Here is a 21438-nt window from a genome sequence, read left to right on the forward strand (position 1 = left end):
CTTTAGCTCAGGGGCATCCACCCAGGAACTATCTAGATTTGTGAATGGAAGACACACACACACCAGTTAATTTTAAAATGCCTTGGCTAGCTCAAAGGCTGAACAGTTCTAATCCCCCCTGCGGCTAGCACACATTTCCCTCCTGTAATTCTGGCTTACCGCCCTCCAATTCTATATTTTATCTTTGTTGCCCTGGCTCCTCCTGGGCAGTTCCCTGGTCCTTGCTCCCTTCTGGGCAGCCCTTTGGGGAGCTGCATTCCTCCTTACCGACATCACAGATGATTTTCCTTCTGCCGCTCTAAATCTGATCCATTTCCCTCCAAATCATGGTGATTCTGTCTCTTTTGCCAATTTCTAAATTGGCAAAATCTAAAGGAACCACCCCATTCCCCTCTGCCCAGGTCGGGGAAGGCAGGCTTCCTTTAGCCTATGTGTGGAACACTGCAAACAGGTTTGTTGGGTAACAAACACAGCAAGAGAACACCAGCCACTACAGTTGTTAGGCAAGACGAGGAGAGTCTGAACTAGACGGGAATGAGCTGAGTTTGGTCATGAGTTTGGCCAGGAGTTCTAAGGAGTACCTACTGGATAAGTGCATTTAGGGAGAAAGTCAGGGAGAGTTGCCTGCATAGACTTCATGACTGAGGTGAATATTGGAAGATGGAAGGCACAGGTAAAGACCCTGAGGACCCTACCTTCCTAGGTCTTTCAGGAGCTCACTGACCCGGCCCCCACAGCAGGAAGGAAAACTGTAGTGTGGTACTCGGTGTAGCACTGCCAACCAAGGCAGCTACAGGGACAGCTTCAGGATAAAAGTGCCACACACACTTAATGTGGAGTAGAGAAAATGACAGATAAAGTAAGATGTATGTGACAGTTCTCAAAAGTGCTTACAGGGCTGCCCCTGAAAGGGCTAATGGGGTGGTGGAACTGTAGTCTTATCTCTTGCTCTCTGCCTCTTTTGCTTAAAGGTCTCTCGGTAGCTGTGGCTGACCTAAAACTGTAGAACACGCTGGCCTCAAACTCAAGATCCTGCTGCCCTCTGAGCACCGAGGTTAAAGGTGAGCTTTAGCCTCTGTCCCCTGCTTGCTACTTGTTTATTGTACTTTATACTGGTTCTTTCTTTAATGGGGCTGAGAGTTGGGCCTCAGGTATGCTAAGCACATGTTCCACTGCCAAGAGAAACCCATCAACCCCTGCTCTCATTTATTTACGCCACACAGCTTGTGGAGGTTGAGGACAGCTTAGAGGAGTCAGTTCTCTCCTTCCATCTGGGACTCAAACTCAGGACATCAGGCTTCACCCACTCACCATGACCTATATTACCTCTTCAAATCAAAGGAAAAAGACTATTACTTCCTCACTTCTCAAAACATTTCCACCTGTTTTTTTTTCTTTCAAGAGTCACGTGATGGCCAGAAGATAGCATTCCACATCACACCCCAACATCCATGCTGAGTCTTTCTACCTCTTCTTCCTTTGCCTAACCCTTGGAAGGGGCACTGTAGACGGCTTCATTTAGGGCTGACCAGTCAATGGTCACATTCTCAGCACTCTGAGCAGTTATATGTCTCTTCAGTAACCAACTGCAGCACTCATGTCTGACCAAAAACCTAGGGCATTTGACAGGTACAGCATGTCCATCTGCTGCTGTCCCTTAATCAGGATCCCTGGCACATGACTAGCCCATAGTTTCCAGAATGCCACCCCCATTACAAATACAGAACACCAAGTGATTTGAAACAGTTGGTTATTTCTGGGGCTTAGTCCCTTTGCTTAGCCATCCTATCCTGATTGCTAGTTATTTGCTGCATTCCTGGCCTCACCCAAGAGAGCCTTTCCGGGCTCAGAGGATGTCTGCCCTCACAAGGGTTTTAGCTACAGGAACAGGTCAAGGATGAGAGAACACTTAATTCACCTGTGGGCTGTATCACTCTCCCCATCTCTCTGACGGCATCCGTTACTGAACTTGGACCTAGGCTGGTAGCCCCGACCCTCGTGTCCACCACTCAACAGTAACAGGGACTACCAACATGTGAGTACTCATGTTTGAGTAGGTCCTGGGATTTGAACTCAGGTCACACTTGGGCAGCAAACTCTCATAACCCTGCTGAGCCATTCCCCTAGAGCCAGGACCCATTTTATAGAGTAGCAACCACAAAATGAACTGCCTCCAATTCTGAACCAGAATCCTGGGGTAGGAAAGCTGTGGGGAGACACCACCAGCAAACAGAGGCCTTGTAGATTTAGGTAGGACCAGAATGAGGTTTAAAAAAAAAAAAAAAAAAAAAAAAAAACAGGACCAAGAACAATCAGAAAAGCAACTATTTTGAATAGGTTTAATTTGGATTTTACAGAAACCTGATTGAAGTATGTTGAGTAAGAATTTCTACAAAAATGTACATACAATGCCAGAATTCCTTAAAAGCAACTAGTATCACATTTTCTTCTGCATAAAACATGCATTAATATCAACTGCCACATGTTGGCCCAAACCATCTCTACGAGAATAGTCAGTAAGAAAACTAGTTGTGAACAGGTACAAAAGGAGGTTTTCTGGTTAAGTAGGGAAACTTTCTTAGGCAAGCCCTTCAACATGGGCTGTTTGTATTTTTGCTTCTCACTGACACTGCTGCTAAGCCTTGGTTCTGACCTATCAAGGGCAGACAGGAACTTTTTGGTAGTTAAATCTGACATCTGGGAATATAGAAGTTTTGAGGACATGCTGGTACATGGAAAGTACAACTCTCAAAGTGAAAATATCCTCAGACTTGGAAGATCCCTAGGCTGTAGGACCTGGGGTTTTTGGCTGGGCCCAATCTAGGCCAGCTCAGTGCACACAGGCTTTGCCTGCAGCCAGAAGAACCTTCCAGCTCCACATAGCAGTCTTCACAGGGTCTGTCACTAGAAGATTGCAAGCTGTATACAGTCCAGGAGCCATGCCATCTCCTGAGGCCTGATTTGTAGGCTACATCATCTTGTCCAGGAATCGGAGTATTCATGCATTCACCTGCTGCTCATACGCAAAAATATTTACCTCACAGTGTGCAAGGGAAGACCTTTTTCCTCTTGAGGGTGCAACTTAGGTCTTTGTGGATCAAAGATGTTTTCCACATAGACTGAGGGAGCTTGAAAACACTTCACACCATCTGAAATACTTCCCTCAAACACAGAACTTTATATAATAATCCATGAAGACCTTCAGACCAGTCAGGAGGGCATGACTGTGCACACTGTTTACATACACACACAACATGAATGTAGCGGAGGGCTTTGCCTGGAATCCTCCGTCTCTAATAGGGCTGTCACTGCCCCACTTACTACCACTACGGTCACTCAGTATCTTTGTCTTCAGCAGATTCCGGGAAAAAAATAACTTACCAGGGTTCCAATAACATTTTTCTAACAGAACAGTATCAAAATAGGTCCATTTTAAATATATGCTTATGCATATCCCTGATAATGTAAGAAAGCAGAGGACTCTGTAAAGCACCCACATTGGGTAGGATCTGGTTGTTTAGGCAGCAGCAGAGGGGCTCACACTAGTGGGTTCCCTGGAAGCCCTGGGAGTATTACAGCACTAACGCTGATGGATGAGGGCCACTAGAATGGTTATGAAATTTCACTTTAAATTAGCGAAATTCAGAACAAAGGCTTGCTTCCTCAATCCTGCCATGAGCCAGCCTCCAACAGACATCAACATAAGTCCTGGCTACTCTGAAGGTTGGTACAAAGAAAAGTTCCCAATCACTTCCAGCCATGATCAAATCTCAGAAAGCACTGAGAGCACTGGCAGAACAGGCTGAGGAAGCTTTGACCCAAGGCACTGTGATCATGGGGCAGGGGGATTCTTCCCCAGAGGTTTGGGGCTGACAGGAAGAGAACCTGCAAGACACAGAAGACCCAGGGAGCAATAGCTCTGTAGACATACATGTGGGAGTCACGGAACAAACTGCTAGAAAAGAAGCTAATTTGCTTTCGTAAGATCAAAACAAACTTCGTAAAACATAAAAATCCTAGGTATCCTGGGCAGGAAAGCTGAAGTCTGTGGAATGAGCGGAGTCAGAGAGGATACTTGTTGAGAGATCAGCGTAAACACTGCAGCTACTGTTAAGGAGAAGAGCCCGAGGCCACGGGGGTTGGGGGGGGGGATGGAAAGGGGACCAAGTGTGACACAGGTCTCTTTATTCCGGAACAGTGGCATTTCATGACCCTGGCTGAGGAAGCAAGGCACTCCACTTTAGCTGCAGTAATACTGTAAGCCGTCCACTCGCCTTCTCTTTTTTGATTGAAACTCTTCAAAGAACTGCTGAATGTCTTCTCTCTTAACAACCTGTTGATGAAAAGCCAAGATTTGGAAGGGAATTACATTCTAAAATAGCAGCGAGGTCAGAGCACTCACAAGCAAGCCAAAGGACTCCACTGGCTAATTCCAGAGGCAGGAAACTACCCTGGTGGCACAGTCTGAAATCCTAGTATAAGAAGACAGCCACAAGTTCAAGGCCAGCCTGGGCTACCTAATGTGTCCCAGTTTCAAAAACTATAAAAATAAAACGAAAAAGAATTGCAGGCACCCTCCACTCACTACAGGGTTGAACGTTGGTAAGTTCACCTCGGTGTGAGACTGTGGGGTCCACACCCAAGCTGGCAAGCACCAGAGCGGAGAATACCATGTGCTGGGCAGTGATCAAGGCTGTCATGACAAGGGTGGCAGATTTACAACTCAAAGGAGTTTGACTCAGCAGACTGTTTTCCTGTCACAGCAGTGGGAGAAATCCTAAGGCAAACCACATTTGACAGTCTGTATCTTGGTGTATAGTTAACACCGCCCTTTTACAGAAATGCTCACCAAGGCCAACAGAGGCTGACTACTCAGTCACACAGCCAGGCAGCAGAGGAGAATGGCTCAAAGCTCCATTTGCATCACATCTGCCCATGAAAACTAGGAAAGCAGCGCCCATCTAGCAGAGCCACTTGAGGCTCAGGTGAGCTCCAGTCTCATGCACACAGTCTGCTGTTAGTAAGGATTAGGTGAACCATCAGAGCCCCCCACGATGACCCGAGAGGCCTGAGGTCACACACACGCTTAGCAGCACAGCTTCCCTCTGGTCCGCACAGCACAGCAGATGGAAGCATTCTGTTCTAGGTCTGTGCTTTCTCGCTGCACTAGGTAGCCATGGCTGGCCTGGAACACAAAGACATCCACTGCCTCTGCCTCCCAAGTGCTTGGAATAAAGGTGGTGTACCACCACACTCAGCCTGGCTTTGTGCTTTCTTCTGCACTGATGGGGAAGAATATCTTTACTTAAATTTTTTTTTTAAATGTACCTTGAGTCTATAAAAGATGGTTGTTACATCAATAGAAAAATGGGGAGAAAATAGAGAAAAACTCTCAAAATAGAGTCAAATTATGGATGCACTGCTTTTAAGTTATGACAAAGGATTTAAAGATTCACATATAAAACTGTCTGTAATACTAAGAGCAATGGAAACATGGATTAAAATGAGGTAAGCTGGGACAACCTATCCCTGAGTCTACTGCAGCCATCACAAGACAGGTTTCTTCATCTCTTTTTAAATACAAACACATGTGTTTATTGGTAGGAAGGAAGGATGGGGAAAGGAGGAGTAAGAGGAGGAGGAAGAAGAAGAAGAGGAGGAAGAGGAGAAGGAGGAGGAGGAGGAAAGGAACAAAAGAAAAATGCACTTGAATGCACATGAGCAAAATAATCTGTCCTGACCTTGAATTACAAACATTAACAGCAAGCCATGAAGGAAAATACTATTTATTCCTGGGCACTGTGGTTAGGAGACCTAAGCCCACACACAGCAAAGTCACATTCTGAATTCTAGTTGTCTTCAGTCATGTTCATCTATTTCCTGGGGGAAAGCATACGCACAAAGGTCAGAATACCTCTCAGGAGTGCTCCCCCAACTCTGTGGGCTCCACTTAGTTAGCAAGCCTGATGACAGGTGCCCTTACCCACTGAACAATCTCTCTGGCCACACAATAATTACAAATTTATGTATATTATTTTATGTGTATGGGTGTTTTGCCTGCATGTCTGTGTACCAACTGTATTCAATGCCCACGGAAGCCAGTAGAAAGTGTTGGGTCTCCTGGAATTGGAGTTACAGTTATGAGCTGCCCTGTGGGTGCTGAGAATCAAACTCAGGTCCTGTGGCAGAGCAGCCCTCCTAACTGCTGAGCCATATCTCCAGCCCCCACCCCCACCCCCAGATAATACCCTCTCCTTTGGAGACGGAGTCTCACTATGTAGCCCTGACTGGAACCCACTAACAGAGATCCACCTGCCTGTGCCTTCCAAGTACTGGGATTAAAGATGTGTTACCATGCCCGATCTGCCCCAAAATTTTCTAAAATTACATTTTCTGTTCTTTTAAATTATCCCATCAAGTGCAAAATTTTCTCTGTATTAAATAGTTTCAAATTGTAAACTGAAAAAGACTATGTTTTTCTAACATGGTTTTGAGAGAGAAAGGAAATAGGGTGTGTTCTCAGGGATGTATGCCTGGGTGTATATACACACAGAAGCCCCGGAGAACGTCAGGTCTTCTGCTAAGATCCCTTTGCACTGTATTCCTTTGAGGCAGATCGCTGGGCTACTGAAGCTGGAGCGAGCTAGCTAGTGACTGAGAAGCTCTTACAGTCTTCCAGTCTCTGCCTCCACTGCACTGGGGTTACAGAATCATGCAAGTATACCAAGCTTTTTATATACATTTTGGAATTTAAACTCAGATCTATGAGAGCCGCATGTAGCAAGAGCTCTTATCTGCTCAGCCATCTCCATGCTACACCATAAAATTAATAAATTAATTAACTATGACCACAAACTACACCAGAATCAGATCATGAGCACCCTAAGGGTCTTAAGAATGCTGAGGTTATATATACTGAAGGAAAAAAGTCACACTGTTCCCATGACACATTCAATTCTAACAAAAAGAAGCTCAAGAAAGCACAGATGTAACCCACAAGATGTGGACAAGTAGGGTTAGTTCTAAAGCACAAGAAGGCAGAGATGAGCATGGAGACATACACCTTTAATCCCAGCACTGCCTCGTCCTCTCTTGCACAGGGCCTGAGTTTGGTTCCCAGCACCCACATGGAGGCTCACGACAGCCTGTAATTCAGTTCCAGGGCATCCAACTCCATCTGGCCTCCTTGGAGACAAGGCATGCATGTGGTACACATTCATACATACAAGCAAACATCATACACCTAAAACAAAAATAAAATCTTTAAAACAAGAAGTACAGACCTACTGTATGGGAGAATGATTATTTAGCCCATGATGGTAAGTCTCCTTCCAACACTGGGCTGCTCAGGGTCCTAGTTTAACTGTTTCTGCTTAGTCATCTTCCCATTCCCTGACCCATGATCTAAATCAGCAGATCCCTCCACTACAGTCAGACCCTATGTAACTGTACTGGCTGGTTTTGTGTGTCATCTTGACACAGGCTGGAGTTATCACAAAGAAAGGAGCTTCAGTTGGGGAAATGTCTCCATGAGATCCAACTGTGGGGCATTTTCTCAATTAGTGATCAAGTGGGGAGGGCCCCTTGTGGGTGGTACCATCCCTGAGCTGGTAATCTTGGGTTCTATAAGAAAGCAGGCTGAGCAAGCCAGGGGAAGCAAGCCAGTGAGAAACATCCCTCCATGGCCTCTGCATCAGCTCCTGCTTCCTGACCTGCTTGAGTTCCAGTCCTGACTTCCTTTGCTGATGAACAGCAATGCAGAAGTGTAAGCTGAATAAACTCTTTCCTCCCCAACTTGCTTCTTGGTCATGATGTTTGTGCAGGAATAGAAACCCTGACTAAGACAGTAACTATCCTGCCCTTGAGATTTCGCTGTCTCTTTACTGATCCTTACTGAGCCTCCTCGGCCGGCCAATAGGAGTAAATAGTTTCTGCATAAAACTTTCATCTCCTCTGCCAGCCTTTGGAAAGGAGCAAAAAGAACCTCAAGTACTCCATTTAGGTTGTGCTTTTCTTTTGTTTGGTTGGTTTGGTTTTGGTTTTTCAAGACAGTTTCTCTGTATAGCTCTGGCTATCCTGGAGATCACTCTGTAGACCAGGCTGGCCTCAAACTCATAGACTCACCTGCCTCTGCCTCCCAAGTGCTGGGCTCATGTGCCACCATGCCCGGTGTTATTTTAATCTTTTATCCTCCTAACAATTTTTTAACATTAAAGAAAATGAACAATCAGGTTTTTGACCTCAACATACCGTGCCTTCATCAGCAAATCTCTTCAGGTAGTCCTTAAGTTCGGTCTTCAAGTCATTGTATTCTAAATCAAAAGCACAAAATACCTCAAATTCACATAGGCCATATATTTTTAAAACCTTTGCCACTGCTAGGCAAGTGTTTAACAGTTTATACCAATGTTTTTTTCCTTAAAATCCAGAGAGTATTATTCCCCACTCCTCTCTAGTCTGCTTCCCTCACTTTGGTATCTGGGTCTTCATGTTTAACAAAAACAAACACCTCCCAGAAATATCCTCACTTTATAAAAACTAGCTGAGCCTTCTGCAAACAGCTCCTAATTTCTCAGCAAATCAAGCCCCTCAACTAACAAACTCATCAAACAGCTTCTGTTGTTGTTGCTTTGCTGTTTTTAAGACAAGGTTTCCCTGTGTAAGCCTGGCTGGCCCAGAACTCGCTCTGTAGACCAGCTTGCCTCTAACTCCCAAGTGCTAGGACTAAAGGAGTGTGCCACCGTCTCTTCTGGCCTCATCAGACAGCTTGAAACTCATGTGCTCACTCAAATTTATGTACATTTGAGGCATTATCACAACTGATGAATCGAACACAGCTCCTATCACTGAAAAACAATCAGGTTTTTGGAGAGAGAAAGGAGAGAGAGAGAGAGAGACAGAGAGAGAGAGAGACAGAGAAAGAGAGAGAGAGAGAACATACATAAATAAATGAGAGAGCACATACATAAATTCCCCCCCAAAAGGGAAATATTCATATGAAAACATCATAATGAAGTCTATTACTTGTACACCAACTAAGAAAAACTTTAAGTTTTTAATCTAATTAAGGTAAAAAAAGAAATAACTGATTACAAGTAAGAGAAGTGATTAATGCTATAAAAGGGACACAAAGGCTGTGAATTCCAAGGCGCAAGTGGCTAAATCTGAAACCCTGGATCACCAGATCATGCTGGGACTTCATGATTTCCTGCACCCAAGGACTCTCCACACTTCCCAAAGGGAGACACAATGAATGCTCAGTGAAAACTCTTCTAAAAGATGAAACACTCTTCTTACTAGTCTATGTTCAGATGTCTACCCTTAGTTAAAATAGTTCACACTGTGGCTTCTTTCTTTTCCTTTTTTCCTTCCTTCCTTCTTTCTTTCCTTCCTTCCTTCTTTCCTGACTGGCCTCAAACTTAACAAAAATCCTCCTACCTCTGCCTGGGATTAAAGGTGTGCTGAGATTAAAGGTGTGCTGGGATTAAAGCACTGCCACCTGGAGAAAACTGTGGTTTCTTAAACATTATTCTAGCATGAAATACTAATGATCCACTGGTAATAGCAACTAAACTATTCAGTGTTATTAAAAATCAAACAACAGCTAATGTCTACTACATAAATCTAATTTTCACTTAGTTAGAACCACAGATGATTACACATCTCCCTGTATAACGAAGGAGACCCTTGAACAGTACTCACCACAAATGAGCTCCACTTGCTGGACTCGATCCATGCTGCTGAGGGTGTCCATCAAAGGGTCCCGTCTCTCAGTTGCCTGCTCACTCTTGCCTTTGTTCTCATAAGCCAGAACTGTATCACACTCATCCGTCAGGAACAAGACGTCTAGTTCTCCATACATTTTCTAAAAAGAAAAAAAAATTCCAGTTCCCTCATTTAGAATGTCATTTTCAGAAAGTCAAATTGAGGAGAATAAATAATAACTTTAAAAGTTTAAAATTCACACCTCGAAAATTGTGAGCTTCAAAACTGCCTGTTGAATTTATACTTTTGGCCCAGATATTTTTCAGAAATCTTCCAACTTCCACAGGACATTTGGTCTATATAGTCTGAATTTAAATCTACTAGTTTACTAAGTTTCAAGCTCTTAGATTTCTAAGCAAGTCTATGATATAAAGAAAAGAACTGGTAGTTTTTTGTTTAATTACTTTACTTTTATATGCATGGGTATTTTGCCTACAAAATGCAGTTATGTATATGTCAGTGCACTGCATGAAGGTAGGAGCCCACAGAGCCAGAAGAAGCTATCCTCTGGGCCTGGAGTACAGACACTTATGAGTCACCATGAGAATGCTGGCAACTGAGCCAGGTCCTCTTCAAGAGTAAGTACTCTTACCAGTTGACCCTCTCTCCAGCCCCAGAACTGTTTTCTGTTAAAAGTTGATAGGAAGTATCACATAATTCCTATTTTCCCCTACAAGACTTTAGTCTACGGGCTAGAGAGATGGTTCAGCGGTTAAGAGCACTGACAACTCTACCAGAAGTCCTGAGTTCAATTCCCAGCAACCACCTGGTGGCTCACAACCATCTCTAATGTAATCTAGTACTCTCTTCTGGTGTATCTGAAGATATCTACAGTGCACTCAAATAAATAAAATAAATAAGTCTTTTTAAAAAAAAAAAAAGGAACTACGCTGGGCGGTGGTGGCGCACGCCTGTAATCCCAGCACTCTGGGAGGCAGAGGCAGACAGATTTCTGAGTTTGAGGCCAGCCTGGTCTACCGAGTGAGTTCCAGGACAGCCAGGGCTACACAGAGAAACCCTGTCTCCAAAAAAAAAAAAAAAGAAAGAACTCAGTCTCTAAGTGTGACTTCATACATCTGGCCCATAGGAAGTCAGTGTCTCCTGAGCTCCTGTATGGATCCATGAACAAGTCTGCAGTGTCTTATCTGTGAATGTCAAGTGGAGCTCAACACTCACCATACAGTCTCGGCAGGTGCACAGTCGGCTGCGCCAGTTCAAAGGCCAATAGGTGGCAGCATCTTTCTTTACAAACTGCTTGGCTTGGAGTTCCTGAAGTCTGCAGCTGGACTGTGGCTCAGTTTTGATATTTTCATTCTTAAACACTGTCTGAAATAAAATTAAGTTTTGAAATGATTTTCTGTATTTTTTAAGTTTAAAGAAATAATTGTATTATGTGTGTGGGTGCATTGCCTGCATGTGTATCTCACCGTGTGCGAGCCTGGTGCCCATGAAGGCTATAAGAGGGCATCTGGAAACATGTGGGTTTGAGACGTCAACTCCAGGTCCTCTGGGAAGCAGCCACTGCTTTTAACCACAAGCCCAGTGTGCACGCTCGCTCACTCGTTCTCTCTCTCTCTCTCTCATTCACTGTGTGTGTGTGTGTGTGTGTGTAGGAAGGACACTGACATTCAAGTCTTCTTCAGTCATTTTCTCCCCTTTATTTTTTAAATAGGGTCTCTCACTGACCCTAGGCTTTGTGATTGTCTCAGACAGGGTATCACTGTGCAGCACAGGTTAAACTGAAACTTGCTATGTTGACTAGGCCAGCTTCAAATTCACAGAGATCTGCCTGCCTCTGCCTCTAAGTGCTGGGATCAAAGTGCCATCATGCCCAACCTGGCCATGGCCATTTTGTTTGCTTCACACAGGTACTAGAGAACTAAAGATCTCATGCTTGTGTATAAAGCACTTGGCCCATGGCCAGCATCTTCTCATAGGTCTGGAGACCAAACTCCAGGCCCCAGCACTGGCTGGGTGCTCTCATCTAGCCCAGCTTCCCTTCGGAGGTGGCTTGACCGTCATGCACTACCTGGCGGGCAGGCTCAGAGCCAGAGCTGGCACAGGGCTCCTCGTCCTGCTCAGCTTTCCCCTCCTGGCCAGAGTCCCTTCCGTGCTCTGGAACAGCCTCTTTCAGGGTGTCATCTGGGGGACCTCCATTTTCAGGCTTGATAACATCTTGATCTGCCACCCCAGCAGCATTCAGCAGTGGCCCATCATCCTCAGCAGATATCCTGGTGACTGTGGGTTCAACAAGACACACACACATGACAAAGCTGTCCATAGGCCTCTCAGGCCAAGAAATCACACTCTTAAAATATCTCAAACTAGGAAACAAAGCAACCTGAACCTCTGTAACAACAACAAGTGAAGTAGGAGCTGAAGAGATGGCTCAGCAGTTAAGAGCACTGGCTGCCCTTCCAGAGGTCCTGAGTTCAGTTCCCAGAAACCACATGGTGACTCACAACCATCTCATAATGAGATCTGATGCCCCTCTTCTGGTATGCAGGTGTACATGCAGATGTACATTAAATAAATCAAACATTAAAAAAAAAGAAAAGAAATGAATTAGCACTCTTACCAGTATGCCTGCCTGGTCAAATAAATGGTTCATTCAAAACTATGCACCACCACGTAAGCACTACGTACATAAAGAATACACTACACCTGTTAAAAGAAGGGCTAACTAAAGAAACAAGGCAGTGGGAAAGGATTTAACTAAAAGCAGGAAAACGACAATTTGGGAAAACATGAGTTTTTAATTGAAAGGAAGGAATCAGAAAGAACGGGTCTGGAGACAAATGGCAGAGGAACTAATTAATGGTGGGTAATGATGCTTCAATCTAGGGCAAAGCACCTGACATGGAGGGAAAGACAAAGAAAACCCACACTGAGGCACGAGGATCCAGGAGTTTGAGGCCAACCTATGTGACAGAGAAACCCTACTTTGAAAACCAGCCAGGCAATGCTGGGGGAGGTTGGGTAGAAAGCTCCTGCCTAGCACATGTGAGGGTCTGGGTTTGATCCTTAGGACTGCAGACCCCCTCAGAACAACAACAAAAACAAAAAGGAAAACCCTGTGGGAAATACACATAGCTCAAGGGTCTGTAAAGCGAGAGTGGGATCTGGGAGGAGAAAAGTCCCATGTATGAAGAATGGCATTCACATCCATTTCCTTGACCTTCACTGTCAGCTTTAAGAACTGTGAGCAATATTTATCCATCATTGACTAGTCTACGGCATTGTGTCATAACCCTAGGAATTATGATGCCAATCCCTTCAAAACATGTCTTAGATTTAACTATGTACTTTAGTTCTATTTATCCTTCAAAATCCCATCCAAATACTTCCTCCTGCACTTTCTCTAACTCTGTCACATCAGTACTTTCCTCATAGGATTCAAGTTCACATCTGTTCCTGGTAGGCTCCCAAACCAGTCCACTGGGTGGAAGACGGACACAGTGAGATGTTCTTAGATCTCTCTAAAGTCCAGTTAAAAATAGCTACTAAACATTCTGGATTGAACACACACATTTCACAAGCACAAATCAACCTCACAAAAACACTTACCTGCCAACTGGGCAGCGTAAGCCCACAAGAAAGAACAGCGCCTCATACAAGCCTGGCACACCATTTCCTGAAAATCCCCACTCTCAGGGGGAATGGCACCAAGATGCTGTGGATACAGAAGCCCAGATGTTTCCTGTGATCACCAAGTCTGCTACGATGTGTTGTTTTATGAACAGAGAGTGCAAGAAAACACTGATCACATGCTCATCAAAAGAAATATAAAATAAAACAGAAAAATACTGTTTTGAGACAGGGTCTCACTATGCAAGTGCTGGCAGGTTTGGGAATTGCTATGTAAACCAGACTGGCCTTGAACGTAGAGCTGTCAGCCAGTCTCTGCCTCCCAAATACTAGGATCAAAGGTGTGCTCTTTGACCCAGTGAGCAATTTCCCAGCCCCATTTATTTGAGACAGGGTCTCAAGTAGCTGAGGGTGGCCTTGAACTTATTAAGTTCTGGAATGATAGGCATGTACCATTATGCCCCAAGAGAAATATCTTAAAAGGTCAAAGTTTTGCTTACCCTGCCATGGAACCAGTCTTCACAGACCACACATTGTATCATCTCATCTGGAACCTGACAGAGCAAAGCATCTGTTAATGATTGTTTTGAATTCTAGGTACAGAAGTAACTCTGACCCCACAGAATTAAAAATTAGATAATTCTCTAGCTGCTCTATGAGAAACCTATCCACATAAGAACAGTCAAGAGGACAAATCCTCTTGCAAGTGAGTATCAAAGCTCCTTGATAGGCAACACTAGGGAAATTGCTCACCAAAGTAGAGTATGGGGGGATGATTTTCTATTTATCTTAGGCTTTCATACTAACTAGTTAACATCTTATTGTTTTCCTGTCCCTTGACTGTGGTGTTTTAAGAAATATACATGCATATATACATACATACATACATACATACATACATACATACACACATATATATATATGTATATATATATATACACATACATACATACATACATACATACAATAGAAGTTTTGTTTTCTGTCTCTTAATTTACTACTTTTTGAGAGGGAGGGAGTCTTCTGTTTCAAAAGTACTATAAGAAAACATTTACCCCTTTCTTAAAAATATCCAGTTCTAAGAGATTTTTGTTAAAAAACAAACAAACAAACAAAAAAAAACCTCAAATTTCCCCTTATATATAACTTGTTTCAATAATTATGGTTCCAGATGATTAAAAAGCCAGAAAGGTGGAAGTTAAGTCCTCTATATGTACAAAGTACTCTTTCAGATCAGTAAATATACAAACAAAACTGCCTAAGGAAAACTCAGAAAATTATCACCTCCCTCCCTCCCAGGGAGATGACTCTGTGGTTAAGAACACTCACTACTGTACAAAGAACCTAGACTAGTTACCAGAGCCACAGAGCAGCTGACAACTCTAGTTCCAGGGCATCCGAAGCCCTGATGACCTCCATGTACACCAGGTACCCACTTAGTACACCTACATACACATGGGAAAAACACTCACATACATACAAATAATTCTAAAGGAAGCTACAAGGCAGGCTTGCATTTGTTTTCTCTTAGCTGGTTGAGACAGGATCTGCCTATGTAGCCCTCCTGGCTTGGAGCTCATTATGTGGGTCAGTCTGACCCTGAACTTGTGAGTGAATCCCAGCCTCTAGTCCTAAAGTGCTAAGACTAAAGGCTCGAGCTGCCACATCCAGCTGACCTTGCACACTGTGTACTATAGAAGCTGATGGAAAGAAACTGGTTGCAGAAGTGAATGCACAGAACATTCTCTGGGATCTGCTTACACTTGTTATTGAAATTTTAAAAGAAGCCTGCTTGCATAGCTATTTTCCTTCACAGAGGAAAGAAGCTGTGATTTCTTAGAAAATATTTAATGGCGGGAAAAGAAAGTCCTCTCCAATATTTTAATTCTATGATATATAAAAATAAACAAACAAAAACTAAAACAAACAGCAACAACAAAACCCCCATTCAGCATGAGTTTATTTCAAACTTGTGGTTCTCTTACCTCATCTTCAGGATCAGGATAAGGTCTCTTACAAACGCAGTATAAGCCAAAAAAGTTGTCATTGTACTTATTACAAGAATTTACCTTTGATTTGTCCTGAAAAAGAATAAGTTCAGTACATATACTGGTGTACTATTAGGTCATGCACCATGAATTTATACATTTAAGGAATTTCTGCATTAAATATCTTCCTACAAGCTATTAACAAAAAAAAAACAAAAACAAAAAAAACCCAAAAAACAAAAAACAAATTAAAAACAAAAAAAGTCACTATTAGACAAATAATTTTTAAGCTACAGACAAAAACAGAAAAAAAAAACCTTATTTTCTCTGTCTTCTTTGCAGCAACTGGGAGAAATGTATTTATATACTCATACCATAAAACATAAAAAATAATCATAAGTATGACCAGTTTATAATCATAAACTGACACTGGCCTGGAATGTCAAGACACATTTTTAAAATGGTTTTTGAGACAGGGTCTCTCTATGTAGCCCTAGCTGGCCTGAAACTCATTATGTAATCCAGGATGACCTTGAACTCAGAGACCCACCTGCTTCTGACTCCCCAATTCTGAGAAAACAGGTGAGCACCAGGCGGTGGTAGCACACACCTTTAATCCCAGCATTGGGAGGCAGAGGCAGGCAGATTTTTGAGTTCGAGGCCAGTCTGGTATACAGAGTGAGTTCTAGGACAGCCAGAGCTATACAGAGAAACCCTGTCTTGGAAAAAAAAAAAGAGAGAGAGAGAATACAAGTGAGTAAGCGTACCACACTTCACTTGTTTTTGGTTTGTGCACTTGAGTGCTGGTGCCTGCAGAGGCTAAAGGAGTCAGATTCCCTTGGAGCTGGAATTACAGGCAGTTCTACACAACTGGGTACTGGGTGCTGATACAGGTCCTCTGGAAGCACAGTACATGCCCTCAACTGCCAAGCCCCCTCTCTCACCCTCAGATATTTCCTTAAATGCAGGAGTGAATACCAGGACTTTCAGGTTATTGGGGAGCAAAAGGAGGGAAAGTAATTATCAAAAATTAGTCATAAGCTTAAAAGAGGAAGCAAGTTTTATCAATCATTAATGAATAATGTGGCCTTCTCCATCGTTCTTCCTTCATCCGCAGCTTCCCGCAGCAGCTTCCCGCAGCAGCTTCCTGCAGCAGCTTCCCGCAGCTTTGAAAGCATTGTTTGACTGTTTTGCAGACAGATTCTAAGCATAGCTCTTTATCCAGTCACATGCTTTGCTCTAGAAGCCTCAGCATGCCCCATGACCAACACAAGTAAAGATCAGCCTAGAGCATCTCCTCCCAGACCTGCACTATTAACTGCAATGTATTCTGTAGACTCCCAACACCGTCACCATCTGGTTTTTCATAAAGGTGAAATTACTCAAGAGTAAATGTTTTGGAAAAAAAAAATGTTTTAAAACACATTGATAAATACCAACCTTGGCTGATTAAGTGCATTTAAAAAAAAGATTTATTTTTATTTATATTTATATTGGGGGGGGGCTGTCCCCTGGAACTGGAGTTACACATAGCTATGGATGCTGGAACTGAACTGGACCATGGGAAAAGCAGTAAGTGCTCTTAGCCCCTGAGCCACCTCTCCATCCCTGCTCCCAAGTACATTTGTAATCACAATGCTTACTTACAGGAAATAATTTGCATTCCAAATTTTTAAACTTGCTGTTTCCACAATCACAACGAAAATTTCTATTAAGAAAAAAGGAAGAACATGTATTTACATTTTCTTTCAAAACTAACCACAATTTCAGTACCAATCACAGCTCTCTGACTCACTCCTAGAATCTAAATGGCCTTTTTGATGTTCATGTATCTTGTTGGAGTTTTCCAACAACAAAACAGACAATTACAACTCTGGACATCACTACACGTAAAAAACAAATATCTATATCACTCTCACACACAAACAAATGAAATAATGAAAAAGATGAGTTTGGGTTAGTTTCCATAATTAAAAGGGCTATAGAAAAACCATTCCCTCCCCTATTAATTTTTACTAACACACAATTACTATGAATAAAAAGCAAGATTAAGCAGCCATTGAAGTTACAAAAGAATCTAAACACCCAGAAAAAACATTACCTTTTTGTGTATAGTTCAAATAGTTTATGACTTCCATGACATTCATAACTGCAAGCTAGACAAATCCCCGCTGGTTCTTCCCCCTCTGGTGTGCAGGTGCTACAGGCATACAGTGCTTGTCTCTTCACTGAGCCCTGAAAGACCCGCCCAAAACAAAAAAGAAGAAAAAAAAAAAACTAGTTAGCCAACAACGGATCAAAAACACTATTACAAACCCCAGATCTATGCCAAGGCTTATTTTTATGTAAATTTTTTTCTTATAGCAATAGGAAGTTTAAATCTGTGAATAACTTGATCTGTTTAATGATTTTTTTTTAATTTATTTTATGTATGTGAGTACACTGTCACTATCTTCAGACACACCAGAAGAGGGCATCAGATTTCATTACAGATGGTTGTGAGCCACCATGTGGTTGCTGAGAATTGAACTCAGGACCTCTGGAAGAGCAGCCAGTGCTCTTAATCACTGAGCCATCTCTCCTGCCCTCACATTTCTTATTTTAGAAATGCTTTTAATTCAACCAAAGAGGAAAATTAATCATTTTAATTTGGGGAGAGATGTATGGGGAAGCATCTAAAAGTGTAATTATGCCCACTACTTACTGTCAAGTAATGAAATACAAAGCCGGGCAGTGGTGGCACACGCCTTTAATCCCAGCACTTGCAAGGCAGAGGCTGGCGGAATTCTGAGTTCAAGGCCAGCCTGGTCTACAGAATGAGTTCCATGACAACCAGGGCTACACAGAGAAACCCTGTCTTGAAAAAGACCCCCCCCCCCAAAAAAATGATGATGAAATATAAAAAAAGGGCAAATGTGTTCAGTAGAGACAAATGTTTAAAAGCAATACAGTCACAAGGTACACAGATATCCATACTATCTTCCAAGTTATCTGTAGATAAATTAAAAGTTGAAGGGAAAACAGCAACTTAGAAATGTTGGTAAGGGGGCACACACCTCCCCAGAAAGGAGATTATTAGCACAACCCCACAGGCCAGGCTTTATGTGGTAATGGGACAGCACAGCACCTCATGCTTATGCAGCAAGTACTTCACTGGCCCTCTAGCCAGTCCAATTACACAAACTTCTATTTTATTTCAATTAGCTCCTATTTTACTAAAGAATCTGCAGGGCCAGTGAGATAGCTCCGTGGGTAAAGTCACTCACTGGCTGTGTAAGCCTGGAAACCTGCACTCCATCTCCAGAACCCATCCGTATAAAGGGAGAAAAAACAACTGGCTCCACCAAGTCGTTCTCTGATGTCTGTCTGCATATGTTCTGTGGTACACATGCCCATACAAATCAGTAAACAGGCTTTTTAAAACAGACTTGAACTTAGATGGCCCAGAGCTTAAAAGAACATACTGCTCTCTCAGAGAACTAGCACTGAGTTCCTAGCACACATGTTGGGCAGCTAAGTCGAGAGGCAGAGGGAGGCATATTTCTGAGTTCAAGGCCAGCCTGAGCTACAGAATGAGTTCTAGGACAGCTGGTACTACACAGAGAAACTCTGTTTCAAAAAACTAAAATAATAATTATTATTATTATTTATATCTATACTTATATAGATATGACTACTTGAAAACAAAATCTTCGCCAGGCAGTGGGGACACATGCCTTTAATTCCAGCACTTGGGAGGCAGAGGCAGGTGGATTTCTGAGTTTGAGGCCAGCCTGTTCTACAGAGTGAGTTCCAGGACAGTCAGGGCTACATAGAGAAACCCTGTCTTGAAAAACCAAAAAGAGAAAAAAAGAAAAAAAAGAAAAAAAAAGAAAGAAGGAAGGAAGGAAGGAAGGAAGGAAAGAAAGAAAAAGAGAGAGAGAAAGAGAGAAAGAGAGAAAGAGAGAGAGAGAGAGAGAGAGAGAGAGAGAGAGAGAGAGAGAGAGAAAGAAAGAAAGAAAGAAAGAAAGAAAGAAAGAAAGAAAGAAAGAAAGAAAGAAAGAAAGAAAGAAAGCAAACAAAAACTTAAGGTCAGGCCTTTAATCCTAGCACTTGGGAGGGAGGTGGATCTTTGTGAGTTCAAGGCTAATCCCGCCTACATATTGAGTTTTAGACCAGTTAGAGCCACACATGTGACTGTCTCAAATAACAAAAACAAAAATCACAAAAACCAAGACTTAAGCCAGGCATGGTGGTGCAAACTTGTAATACCAGCAGCACTTGGGAGGTGAAGCCAAAAGAATCAAAAAATCGAGACAGATCTGTGCTACATTAAGATCCTATCTCCAACAATTTTAATTAATATTGTATAAAAATAAGTATATAAACAGCTTACATACAGACTTAGGATCTTTCTTTCCTTCTACCAAGGAAGGGGTGGGGTGTGTGGTTTAGTAGTCATTGAATAGAAAGAAAGAAAGAAAGAAAGAAAGAAAGAAAGAAAGAAAGAAAGAAAGAAAGAAAGAAAGAAAGAAAAGGAAGGAAGGGAAGAAAGGACATTCCTGTTCCTTGGGATGGTGGAAGAATACGTTATTATAAAAGGAACAGCACAGAGGCAAGGCCATCTGGAAGAGTCCAGAGTCTTAAGGCTCCTGAGCTGGACCTAGGAGAGAGAGGAAGGGCAGGTAGAAGGGATGAGGAGTCAGGTGCTACAGCCAGGAGACCCAAGAGAGCTGGATGAACAAATGGCTGGGTTAGTTAGGGAAGGGAAGCTGGGGGAAGGGTGGCCCAGCTCCTGGGCTGGAGAAGTCAGGGATAGGGGGTAGGGTATGCTAGCCAGGAGGATCCTGGGAGGGACTGAAAGGCAGAGAGAACCTGCAGGCCAACATCCGCTTTGATATGTTAAATAGGCACAACAGCCCCTTTGTCCAAGGTTCGATACCTAACTGTGATCCTCTAAATTTAAATACCAGCCACCATTCTGTGACTATTTCTGCAATACAAGATTTATTCAACAATCCAACAATTTTTACAGTGCAAACCCAACTTGGTCAACGAAGACAGTATTATGACTTCACTCCACACCACACCATAAATCCAAGTCCCTTCCCCAGTCTTCTATTCCACCTATGGGCATAGTTTGACTGTTTCCTTCCACCAATCCTCATTCTTGTTAAGTTTCCTTCCTACCCACCCTTTTCCACTTCAGTACTTAAACGTACAGTATGTCACTAAACACTACACCTCAGCCCCTCAAACTCTTGTTCATAAGGTCGCACAAACTCCAAGCAGATTCTTTTCTCTTCTCTTGGCTTTCCAGGGCCACCTGATGTTCTGGCTTCGATCTACTTCTGAGGGAGAGGGGATGTCTCATTCACACACACACACACACACACACACACACGGAACTTCATTTAACCAGAAAGTGGGAGGGGGAGGGGCGCGGGGAGGCGCCAACTAGCCATTAACTAGCAGTTAAACTAGACTGCAGGAGTGTCCAGAAGCCACCCTCACCGGAAGATTTTCAAAGCCGGCCCACTTTCCCTTTACTTTCTCCCATCTGGTCCCTAATTAACATTCGTTAGGGGTGGGAGAAGTGGGGCGGGGAATATCTGGGTTTGAGAGGTCACGAGAATAATCTCGCGGAAAGCAGGCCACCAAGAGGCGACAACTGGAGGACAGAGCTCCTGCCCCAGGACCGGAGCCTGCAGTGTACCGTCAGCAGGACAGAGGTGTCCCTGTTGGCGACAAGCTGAGCATCAAATGGCAGCCGGGCCGGGGCTGGGGAAGCACAGAGTAAGGGCTGCCCCGGAGCGGGCCGGGCCGCGGCCAGCGGGAAACAGGCAGGGCGGCGGGAGCATCCGGGCCGCGCGCACCTGCGAGTAGGAGCACTTCTCCGAGTCGCTGCCGCCCAGGACGGCGCACGCCTCATTCTCCAGCTCCTCGTCTTCCTCAAGCACGTCCACCAGCGACACCACGGGCTCCAGCTCCGCCTGGCACCCGGCGGGGCTCTCGGCTCCGGCCATCCTCAACTGTCACCGGGCTCCGCTGCGTGGCCCAGGAGGAGGCGGGAAAAGTGGCCGCCAGGGGCGTCGCGAGAAGGCGGGGCCCGAGCACC

At 43.6% G+C, this 21438-nt stretch overlaps 1 protein-coding gene across 2 annotated transcripts; it reads right to left on the reverse strand.

The window, feature by feature from the left end:
- Window positions 1-2325: 2325 nt before the first annotated feature.
- On the reverse strand, window positions 2326-21434 carry Ubr7 (ubiquitin protein ligase E3 component n-recognin 7). 2 transcript variants are annotated; one of them, XM_052185190.1, is made up of 11 exons: window positions 21197-21430; window positions 17443-17576; window positions 16989-17049; window positions 15339-15434; window positions 13854-13907; window positions 13333-13438; window positions 11795-12003; window positions 10942-11091; window positions 9703-9865; window positions 8251-8312; window positions 2326-4333 (listed from the first exon to the last, which is right to left on the reverse strand). In XM_052185190.1, exons 1-11 carry the CDS (start codon window positions 21344-21346, stop codon window positions 4241-4243), a joined length of 1278 nt encoding a protein of 425 aa, XP_052041150.1. In that variant the 5' UTR covers window positions 21347-21430; the 3' UTR covers window positions 2326-4240. The 2 variants fall into 2 exon arrangements, with proteins under 2 accessions (XP_052041150.1, XP_052041151.1); XM_052185191.1 differs by lacking the exon at window positions 10942-11091 and having other exon boundaries at window positions 21197-21434.
- Between the last annotated feature and the right edge of the window lie 4 nt (window positions 21435-21438).

This window comes from Apodemus sylvaticus, chromosome 6, assembly GCF_947179515.1.
Source record: "Apodemus sylvaticus chromosome 6, mApoSyl1.1, whole genome shotgun sequence".
Taxonomy (NCBI): domain Eukaryota; kingdom Metazoa; phylum Chordata; class Mammalia; order Rodentia; family Muridae; genus Apodemus; species Apodemus sylvaticus.